The sequence below is a fragment of the Amborella trichopoda genome, chromosome 3 (assembly GCF_054954075.1).
Source record: "Amborella trichopoda isolate Santa Cruz 75 chromosome 3, AtrichopodaSantaCruz75HAP2 v2.0, whole genome shotgun sequence".
Classification (NCBI taxonomy): Eukaryota; Viridiplantae; Streptophyta; class Magnoliopsida; order Amborellales; family Amborellaceae; genus Amborella; species Amborella trichopoda.
In genome coordinates this window covers 12833106-12845119 of record NC_142338.1, presented here as the reverse complement: position 1 = coordinate 12845119, position 12014 = coordinate 12833106, and the positions used below count along the sequence as shown (strand labels likewise).

General features: G+C 35.5%; 1 protein-coding gene across 1 annotated transcript; it reads right to left on the bottom strand.

Annotated features, from left to right (window-relative positions):
* Positions 1–2839: 2839 nt before the first annotated feature.
* On the bottom strand, positions 2840–11415 carry LOC18432568 (uncharacterized). The gene is made up of 2 exons (XM_020666296.2): positions 9264–11415; positions 2840–4242 (listed from the first exon to the last, which is right to left on the bottom strand). Exons 1-2 carry the CDS (start codon positions 9279–9281, stop codon positions 3400–3402), a joined length of 861 nt encoding a protein of 286 aa, XP_020521955.1. The 5' UTR covers positions 9282–11415; the 3' UTR covers positions 2840–3399.
* Between the last annotated feature and the right edge of the window lie 599 nt (positions 11416–12014).

The following is a 12014-nucleotide window of genomic DNA, read 5'->3' as shown; positions in this document are numbered from 1 at the left end:
TTGAAAAAATCAGTTGCTTTGCCATTAACAAGAACTGAAAAATGCGTAGAAGACAGACAACCATCAATCCACAATCTCCACCTTAAATGAAAACCCATTTTAGCCATGATAGTTTGTAGTACCCTACAATCAACCTTATCATATGCCTTCTCAAAGTCTAGCTTACAAATAAGTTTCGGTTTGTCATCCTTGATTCTTTAGTGGATACATTCTTGTGTAACCAAAATACTACCCATAATTTGTTAATCCTTCAAGAATGGTCATTTAATAACTATGTGAATCACCTGGCACAATCTATTAACTAAAATCTTTGCTATGATTTTATAAAGACTACCAATAAGACTAATAAGCCGAATATCTTTAATCTCTGCAATGACATTTTTCTTTGGAATTAAAGCAATGAAAGTAGAATTCATGGCAATTGTAATTTTAGCCCTCCAATAAAATTATTTCAATAATTGAACAATATCATCTTTCAAAATATCCCAAAAAGATTGAAAAAATGCCATTGGGTATCCATCTGGGCTAGGAGCCTTGCTCTACCTAGGTCTAAGACTGCATCTTTGATTTTTTGCTCTTCAAATTGTCTCTTCAACCACTGAGCTTGTTATAACGGCAACTTAGTAAAATGTAGATTTTGAATGGATAGTTGAATCCCACTATCGACCTCATAAGACTTCTTGAAATGATAAACCAGTGCTCTTTCAACTTCTGACATGTTGTGACAGCCTATTCCTTCAATACGGAGGCTTTGAATTGAGTTACCCCTATTCCTTGTATTAACAATAGCATGGAAGAATCTTGTGCTTTTATCGCCCTCCTTAAGCCATTTCACACGAGATCTTTGCCTCCAATGGATTTCTTCTAAATTAAGCAACTGTTTATACGTAGCCACCCATAAGCTTTTGTCTCTGAATTGATCATGTGTTGGAGCACATCTCATAAATTGGACATTATCTAACTCCTCTATATGAGACTTCGCAGCCCTGATTTTAGATTGTAAATCTCCTCAAACATTCATCTTCCATGTAATAATCCTTTGTTTCGATAGATGGAGCTTCTTTGAAATTTGGAAACCTTTCCAACTATCAATGGTAGTATTTTTCCAAAGATCTTCAATCAGGCTGAGTAAATATCTCTCTAATAGCCATGCCAATTCAAATTTAAATGAGGATGGTCCAAACAAAAAACCATCAGAGTTAAGGAGTCGTCCTTTATTTCAATAATCATTTGTTCCAAGGAAAAAATTAATATAAGGATGCAACCTTATAATGTAGAACTACGGATGCACCTAAAAAATCCATCGGAAAAGGTAGTTTTAATGTTGAAAAAGCATTTGATTGATTATCTCGACATCGAGATGTATGACCATGAAAAATAAAAATATTTTAAGTCTCAGAAATAGCGAATTTTACAACATATTATCTACACCATCCATTTTCAAGATTTTCATATGTTTATAGATCTACTTGATTTTAACCTTTTTTTAAATTTAAAATTTTATAATTAGATATAAAAATAGATTTTGAGATAATCCTAGGAAGATTTTACATCAAAATTATATACCATGATAAAATTTGAAAATTTGGAAGGTGTGCATTACCTCTACAGCTACGGATGCATCTGTATGCCAACCGCACCCTTGTTTCAATACTAAGAGGCGTTTCTTTGCAAGAGTTGTCTATCGCTGAGGATTTGATGTCCTTGCCACCTCTATAATTTCTTTGTTTTTATTTCATTATTAATAAGATTAGTATTATTGTCCCCAAAAAAAATAAAAAATAAAAAGAACGGAGAATTAGATTTCCTCTCCCAAAAAAAGAAAAAAAGAAAAAAAGGAAAACAATAAACCCCTTCCACATCCCTCTTTCCAACAAGAAAATTAGGTGGTCATTTGATTGGAGAAGCACCAGAGCATCGTAACGAAGCAGGTTGTGCTAGAGTTCCTCCAACTAAAGGTTCTCATGAATCTCAAGCTAGAGACTTGAGGTAGAACGCTAAACCATATAAGCCAAATCTACAGACTTGATACATTTGCCTTGAAGATGGTTCTCAGGCATCGAATGCTCAAACCAAGAACTAGTATGGAGCTAGAAATAGAGTCAGGAAGATAAATGATGAATGGGTTCCTATCCGTGTTATCAAGATTGGACTAGCCACTATTTTGGGGCCTTGTCCGATGAAGTTGTCGATCTGACTAGACTGGATTTCAAAAACTAAAAAAAAAAAACACAATTTAAAATATAAAAGTTATTAATGAAAAAGTAACAACTTTTGTTTAACCAAACTAATCGATCAAAATCAACCATTTCAATTGATCAAAATTTGTCAAACATTAGTTTTTAACTAATTTTCTACCAAACCCAATATGAACCGAATCAACCAAGAATAGGTTGATAGCTCAACCAATCTAGACGGTCCAGTTCAATTTTGATGACTGAGGTCCTACATTATTCAATTTTGATGACTATGAGTTCCGACGTTATGAATTCCATCTAACCTTGATCTAGTTGGAGAAAAGGACAGCATGGAGGAGGCTCGAAAGTAAAAAGGGCTGCATGATGTGAGAGGCTCCACAGAGAGGAAAAAAGAGGGAGGAAAAGCACACTCACCATGGAATGCCATTTTCCCAGCTACAGTGAAGAAAACCGAGAAGATTCTCCTATTCAATTGCTACCATGAATGACTCTCCCCCAAAAAAACAACAAAAATCAAGAAAGGCCCATTTACCATGAAAACATTTTTAAGAGAACATTTTCATAAGAAATAAACGTGGTGTCGACACTGAGAACAGGAGTGCCCACGGAGCAAGGACTAGACTTTCACTGATGAAGTATCATTGTAACTAAGAAGTTGAAAACGCTATATTAAAGTCGAAAAAAAAAAAGCATGGCAATTGTTAAAATCACATAACTTAGCGCACAAAATTTACCATTGGAATTGATGTACAAATCCGCCTTTCTTCTTCGCCCCTGCCCCCAAAAAACAAGAAAAGACTCAAAAGAACGAACCTTCCCAGTGGACGACTGCTCCCCTTAGCTTTTGAGAATAGCGTACTTCTCTCACGATAATGCTTATGAAAAGGAAGTTTCTGGCTGGTGGGTAATTCTGGTTCTATTGGTCCAAGTTTTCATTCCCCCTTATTTATTGAGGAGGTGAGGTTTGAGAATTGAACCTTTAGACTCGTTACGCTTAACGACTAAACTCGTCAGGTAAGTACCAATCTGCTATGTTAGATGTGCTTCCACCACCAGCTTCTACTCCATTTCACCTAGATGAGGTATCAATTCTGCAGAGAGGTCTTCTCCCTCTCTGCCTCCCTCTCCCTTCCAGCAGATTCTCTCACATACATCCCCCATCCGGCACAAAATAGCACGCCTTAAGATGTTTGACACCCACTCAGGGCTGCTCATCCTGTTCGCCATTCACACGCCGCCTTTGAGGGGCAGACTCTTCATCTTCATCATCTCCTCGAACCCAAACAATCCGTCTTGGCCTCCTCCTTGTCGCTCTTGACACAGTCGTCCCTGACACTGGACTAAAGACCTGAAACACAACAAAAACATTCCACCCATTGCCTTCATCACCAGGAAAATCCATTAAATCTTCCTCGCTCTCTGCACCCCCTTCAATAACATAATCACCAAGCATCGTTGCCCCGGGCATGATTGTGCTCAGCACATCGTTGAGATTGTGATGATGCTCCAAACTCCTCCAAATGCGCTCGCGCTCTGGGTCCACCTCTGAGGGTCGAACCAAAGGATGCACTGCACGTGCGTGAACCCTCAAATCTTCATAGCTTCCTCTAAACCCACAAGACTCGTTTGCACAACCCCTTAACTTGGCATCCAAGCACGAGCGAGCCTTCTCCACCACGCCCCATCCCTTAATATGGCCTCGACATAATGGGCAAAAAAGTTGATCCAAGCATATAGGAGAAGGGGAAGGGGAAGGGGTGTCTGAGGAGAAGGCTTTGTGGAAGCGATCGAGGCAGTTGGAGTGGCGGTAGCTGGTGTCACACATGTACGGGCGGCAACCCCGTTCATGAGAAGAGCATAAGAGGAGAACAGCATTGTGAGGGTGCTCTAGGCACACAGTACATCTCACATCATCCCATTCTTCTTTTTCTTCCTCCTTTGAGATGGTCTTAGCATGAGAGCCACAAGATGCACTTGCTCCCTCAAAAGATGAGGGAGTAGTCTCTGTCTTTTCATCCAACATCCTTTGGCACGTAATATTCACCTATACACACAAGGAAACCACAATGTAACAAAACTATGTAAAACTCCAGTAATTCAATCCATCCAAGATCAATGGCCAACTGGCTCTAGGTTTGAACATATCAAGAGATGCAAGGGGTTTAAGAGGGTTGAGTAACGAGGATGGCTCCAGCCTTCCCTTGAGACCAGTTTAATGAAAAGTAAAAACTCTTTTCCCAGAACAAATTGAGTACTTTTCCAATAGAAACAAGCAGCGGAAATGAATAATTCTCTATATCAGCATGGCAAATACAAGCAAATATCTATAAATTTCATTTCCTACTTTTCATGCTTAGAAGGTGAAGACTAATATATATATATATATATATAAGGAAAAGTTTACATAGAGCTGAGGCTCTAAACAATCAAATTAGAGCCTACCTAAAAAATTTCAGTAGAAGAGGTTGTTTTGATGCCCAAATGTCCTCAAGTTGATCATCTTGACATCAAGATGCATGGATATGAGAAAAAAATGAATTTCAAGTTTTGGAAGTAGTATTTGGATCGTCAATTTTCAAGATTTTCATAGATCTATCGATCCATACTATTTTTGAGGCTTTAAACTTTATAAATAAAGATGAAAATATATTTTAAGGCTATCACAAAGATTTCCAGTATTGAAACCACATTTCTCGACACTATTTGAAGGTGGGCTCTAATTTGAATGTTTAGAGCCTAGGCTCTATACAAATCGCACCCATATATATATATATATATATATATGGAAAACACTACGCAACGCCTATAGGCGAAAATAAACATTGATTTTGTCTATCCTCATCACCATCCAAAGTTCATCGCGAGGTCACGATTGGCTGGTAGTGTTTCATTTTTCATTTCATTTCTACAAATCGGAATGACCTGAAATTTAAAGCGTGTATTCATCAAAAATAGGGGAATCTTCAAAAAATATAAAAAATATATTTTACATGAAAACAATTGACCAAAATACCCCCGAAAAGTTTCGGAGGTATTTTGGTCAATTTGGTTTTCACGGATAATTTTTTTTTATAGTTTTATTAGATGCGCCCCAGTAAGATGTACATACCCTCTAAATTTCAGGTCATTCCAATTGGTATAAAAAAAATGAAAAATAAAACACTACAAAACAATCGTGACCGCACCATGAAATTTAGACGGTGATGAGGGTAGGCGAAATCACTATTCATTTTCGCCTATAGGCGTTGGGAAGACTTCCTAACCAAACATGAAATCAATGATCCTTCCTAACATGAAATCAATTAAAAACCTTAACTAAACAAATTATAAGTACAAAAGTGTGTTTTCCAAAAATGGTTAACCCTCAGAGCCTAAAAACCCCAATTTTTGTGCCTAATTCTACATAAATCTAGGTTCTAATCACTTAGATCAAATGAACAAATTTGGTACAAAATTGAAGATTCAATCTTTGATTTTGTGGAATATGCCCAAAATTTATCTAAAACTGTGGGAAAATATCGAAAAGAATAACAAATCAAATTTTAATATACCTGTTTCGGAACAATTCAGTGGGCTTTTGGTATGAAAGCTTTGATGAAATTTGTCTAAAATTGGGGCCGATATGAGTATGAATTATAGTTCTTGGATGTTAAGGAAACCCAAAATTTTTGGCCTTGATCTTGAACAAAATCATATATTTCTTTTAGGGCAAGCTTTCTATGCTTCCCTTGCAGCATAAAACTTATATAATCCCCCTTATCGAACCCTCCATTCTGAATGGAAGTGCCCGAATCACAATGTCACGTATCTACACCATTTTATTTTTAATTTTTTTTCTATAAACTATTTTGACACCAAATTTTGGATGTCCATTCCTCTATTAAACTCGCACTAGCGAAAAATATAAAAAAAAATAGTTTCACTAAAATAAAATGACCAAAATAACCCTGAAAGTTTCAAAGGGTATTTTGGTTATTATATTTTATCGAAAAATTATTTTTAATATTTTTTATAAATGCACCCCAATGAGAAGATGACACGTACCAAATTTCATATTCATACAATTCGTATAAAAAAAATTAAAAATAAAATACTTTGAGACGTCGGATCTAAGATAAAACGGTGAGTGGCTCTCTTGATCAAAAGTGGACAGCTGGATGGTAGGGGGAGGATAGAACTTCTATGTTGTACGGGAAGTATAGAAACCTTTCCCTTTTTTTTAAAATTGATGGCATGCTGTGATGACGGGATCAAATGTCTATCAGTTTAACCAAATTTCAGAAAATTTGGCTCCAAAACTAAGAAGAATTCACAACTTTGGTGGATTTGGGAAAACTGCAAAAAATCCAAAATTCTAGAGCTAAATCTTGAACCAAAGTTGTTTTGCTATTGAAATTGATGATGTAGTGTGATGAAGGGATCAAATATATTTCAAAAAAACCAAATTTGAGCAAACTTGGTTCCAAATTTGAGAAATGATTACAACATTTGCAGATTTTGGGGAAAGGGGCAAAAAAGTTTGTTTTTTCATTAAAAACAAATAAACGAAATCTTGATGCAAATTTGACACAAATACGGCTGATGTGTGATTGAAGCAGTCATTTGCAGCAACTTATAGACTAAAAATGATAAAAACACGATAAAATTTGACGGCTTTTGAGATGTAAAAGGCCAAGTTATGGGCCTGAAAATAGAGAGAGAATTCAACTCTGACCAATTCTCAGCCAGTTCTTATTTCCTGAAACAGGATTGGGCAATCCAACCTGGTATCAGCCAATTCCCAATACTTCCCAGGAATTGAATTTGGGTACCACCGATGCCGATCTAGATCTGCGAATTTTTAAAGACCGGTTAGAAGAATTTATAAAACTGCAAGTAGCATTGTACAAATCAGTGTTCCATAGTTGCCTGAGCAAACAATGCATGCTATAAAGGTGGAGAATAGGTTTTGGGAGGCATTTAGAACACCCCACTATTCTGACTGCTTTTCATAAGGTAAAGCATCACAATAATCTGAAGAGCCTCTCACAGAGGAATCCACATAAGTATGTTATTGTACGCTTTGTGCTTTTTGTATACTTGTGTATACTGGGGCCATGAAGAACACCACTCTGTTCCAACTACTTTTCATTGATATAAAGCAACACGATCATCTGAAGGACCCCTCACAAAGGAGTCGACACAGTCGTATTACTGTACTATTAGTGCTTTGTATGTAATTGTGCATATGCTTATGTCATCGTTTTTTCTTAGTAAGGGTAGTTGTATTTTCACTCCGAAGTGGGTTGAGTATGTTGTAAGGGTAACCATGCTTTTGACTCAATGAGAAGTTACAGAATCTCTAACATGCATTTAAGCACCTTACAGGATGTTGGAGAAGAAAGTAGGGTCTGTACTAACAACCGCATGGAAAAAATTTGGCGTTTTTACATTAAGTAATTAATACCACAAATCTTCATTTTGGGTACAGAATTCACATGAATCAAAATACCAATTTGATCTATACATGTCAAAGATGTAAGCATTTTTGGGGAGAAATGACTGGATATAGAATCTGCCATGGGTATGAATTCAGGGATTGAAATAATGAATGGCTAAGAAGATCTGAACTTGATAGATATAAGCATGCCCAAACTACATAGTTAACAAACTTTTTGTCTTTCTTTTGAGAAAAATATGGTCAACAACTTCAGATATACACATATGAGCAACCGTTGATAAAGGTGGATATCTCTTTTTTTTGTTTTTTTTTGTTTTTAGCCTCTCCTCAAGAAAATAGGGATGTCAGGTATGGATGGTTTGTGGTTTGTGTCAAAGGAAAACATGGGAGATATAGGACTCTTTGCTGAAGTCCCCTGCCACCAGTGTTACATGGACACTGAGATGGGTGTTGTATTTAGTACGTGTCAAGTGTCTAATATGTCGGCCCAAAATTCCACTATGGGGCCAACACATCCGTACAATCATGTATATACAAATTTAGTGAATAGATAAAGCCTAAAAGAATGACAAGAAAATAAATGAAAACTAAATTTTAATAAAGTATTGAACTCATAAATATAAAATTATTTTGCCAAAACAATAAACTGATTTTAGAAAATAAAATAATATGAATCATAAGCTGGTAACTCTTGTTCATCACCTCTCTCGGTGATGTTTTTGCCCCTCGGGGTATTATGTAACTTTCCTTCTACTTAATGCAATGTTAATAGTATCAAAAAATAAAATAAAATAATATGTTTTCCAGAAAATTTTTTATTTTATTTTATTTTTGAGTTTATGTGGGCATGTTAATATTGCAATGAATTAATAAAAATACATAATAATTATATCCATAAACATATGTCTTTGATAATAAGCTAATAACATATCAGTATAGTCTATCATAAGTTAAATAGAGTATGAAATATATAGTACATATTAAATAGTCAATAACATATTAAATAGCATATACATGCATGGGCATCCATTAAATGGACATTTCTTTTCATGAACATGCCTTGCATAATGTACATGGTTCTTTGCAAAATTTATTGCACTTGGACTATTACAAGAGACGATAGTCCCCTCTTGCTAAAACCTAAATGACTTATAAAACCTCGAAGCCAAAGGACTTCTTTCACTACTTCGATAACAACCATGTATTTTGCTTTGGTCGCAGATAACGTTGGCTGTAGCATCGACCTCCAACTAATCAGAGTTCTACCAAGTGTAAACACCTACCTTGTAATAGGTATTTCACAATCTGAATTGCTTATAAAATCAGCCACATAGTGAACAACCTTGTCACCGAGCTTGCTACACCAGATGAACACCAGACCCATATCTAATGTGCCCCTTAGGTAACACAAAAGTTTATTGCAAGCCAATGCTCCTTTCATGGGTTAGCTACATACTCACTAACAACACTAACAACATGTGAAATATCTGGACAAGTGAAAACCATTACATAAATGAGACTTCCAACTACACTCCATAGGGAAACACGAGACACGTATGCCTTTTTGGCGTATGCATTTAGAGATATGCTGCCAACAATCTGAAATGTGCAACAAGATTACTTACAAGCTTTAAATTCTCCATCCTGAATCTTGTGAGGACCTTCTCAATGTATTCCTTTTGAGATAGCCACCGTTTAACTAGCTTTCTATCTTGATGTATTTCTATACCCAAAAAGTTTTCTTTGCTGAACCTAAATCTTTCATTTCAAATTTCTGAGTCAAGCTGCGTCTTCAACTTATTGATCTCTGCAGCAAACTTTGCAGCAAGAAACATCTCATCCGCATAGAGCAACAACTAGATGAACGAGCCCATTAGTAATTCTCTTAAAATACGGCAAATTATCATAATTCTAACATACCCATGTCTAAGGATGAAAGTATCAAAGTGTTTCTATCATTGTCGAGTAAATTGGTTCAGGTCGTGCAATGACTACTTCAGCTAGCAGACATGGGCCCCCTTACCTTTGATCACAAACCCTTATGCCGAATCATACAAATCTATTCCTCTAACTATCCATGCAGGAAAGCAATCTTGACATCAAGATGCTTCAACTCCAAATTGTACAATACAACCATGCTAGTAAGAAATTACTAGTAGAAAAAAAAAAGTTGTCACCATCAATACTAGAATACAATATTCAACTCTCTCAGTATAGAATTTATCCAATTGATATGCTCATGTTTAAAAAGGCTAATAACATTTCATAGAACATAGTCAGGCTAGGTCATTAAAAAAAAAAGAGAATAAGGTCCTCAGCCAAGGTAGGCAAGCTCAAAGTTCTATCAAGTTGCCTTTCGCGTAAGTTTCAATGAGGTTGCAAACTACATGAAGCTAATTGCGATGGCGGTTCTTACTTACATCAATCCTTTAAATCTGTTCGTTTCACTTCGATTATGTCTTGGTCAATACAATCAATTTAGGTACAACTTTCATTAGCTATTAAAGAGCATATGGCCGCTATAATGAAAAAAAAAAAAAAAACTAATTCCAATTGCAACCGTAGATACACCATCGAGCCTTTAAAACAATCTTTATTTTTTACTGTTGTGCCATTAGGAGTATCCATAAACCACAATTATATTAACCGGGAATAAGAACTATGATAATTAAACCAGGGCATAAAATAAAAGTATACTGCAAGCATCATACCAAATATAAAAAAAAAAATTGCAGGCAGATGAGAATAAATTTTGTGACCTACGCATAAAATAAAAGTATACTGCAAGCATCATACCAAATATAAAAAAAATCGCAGGCAGATGAGAAGAAATTTTGTGACCTAGCCATCTTCAGAGAACATTAAATAGAATGAAAGAGTACACGAAAATGAGAAGAAACGGAGAGGGAGAAATTGTACAGATTACTGACTTCTTCAGCAGGGAGATGGGGGAAGGAATTGCGGGTAGGAGGATGAGGAGGAGCCGCCGCAGCGAAAGAGGGAAAATGAAATCAAATTCAGTCGCGGAACGCGTCAAGTCATCCAGGATGGAACACACGCCACCGCCCCTGAAAACCTAGAAAATATCAAGGAAACCCTCTCTTCCTATGTAACACAACATTCACTGCCTTTCCCGCTTTTATCGTGCCTCCATAGATGACGTTATGGCGTGGCCTTTCCCGTCTATAACGTAACGTAGATTCCATTACCAATGACGTTTTTATTTTTATTTTTTAAAATTACGTAAATATCAATTATATTTTTCATTATTACGAAAATACCTAAAATTTGATATTATTATATAAACATTCATTTTTTTTCAACTTCATAACACTTTCAGAAAAAAAAAAAAAAAACGAAGTATAATAATCCTATAGGATCTTCCCCCATCTGCTTCTATAGGACCCCAATAACTGACCGTTGAATTTAGAACAGCTAACCGTTGAATTTACAACAAATCTCGCGATGAGATTGAAAGGCTCATCGTCTAACTGGCTTCCCATTAGGTTGCCGGTGACTTTCCTCTGCCCCTCTCTCTCTCTCTAAAATACTTCTTCGAAAAAATCCTTTTGCTCCCGTTCTCTGTGACTTTCCTCTGCCTCTCTCTCTCAAATACTTACTTGAAAAAACCCTTTTGCTCCCGCTCTATGTGACTTTCCTCTGCCTTTCTCTCTCTAAAATACTTCTTTGAAAAAACCCTTTTGCTCCCGCTCTTTCTGAAACTCTCTTCCTCACGGGAGTGTTTTCCTCTGCCTCCATCTAAAGAGCACTAACTTAAAAACAGATAAACTGTTTATTTTTTGTTTTTGAAAAACCAAAATTTAAGAACTTTTAAAAATATTTAAATATCAATATTTTGGAAATTTAAAACACTAACGTCTAAATATTTTGGAAATTTTTTAAAATTTTGAAAAATTAAGAGATTAAAAAACTTTCAATTCTTAAAAAATAGAATTTCAAAAATCGATTTTTTTAAATATTAATATTATGAATGCCAAATATTTAAACTTGGGATTGAATTGGCTTTTTTGTTATCATGGATGCATCTACACTTTCACTGCAAGGGTTTGAGTCCCCTTATATGCAATATAATTTTCATGGAATGGGTGTGGCTTTTTAGTTATCATGGCTCCACACATTCATGGGTTCAAATCTCCCTGTATACAATCTAATTTATTTCAATAAAAAATTGATGAATATTTTTTATATTAGTAAAAAACATAAAATAAAATCCATCTTGAAATGGGCAAGATTTGATACCAAAACCTCTTAAAAAAAACCATATGTTTTTACTAATATATTATTTGAGTATTAATAGCAAAAGTAGGTATCATATATATATATATATATATATATATATATATATATATATATAT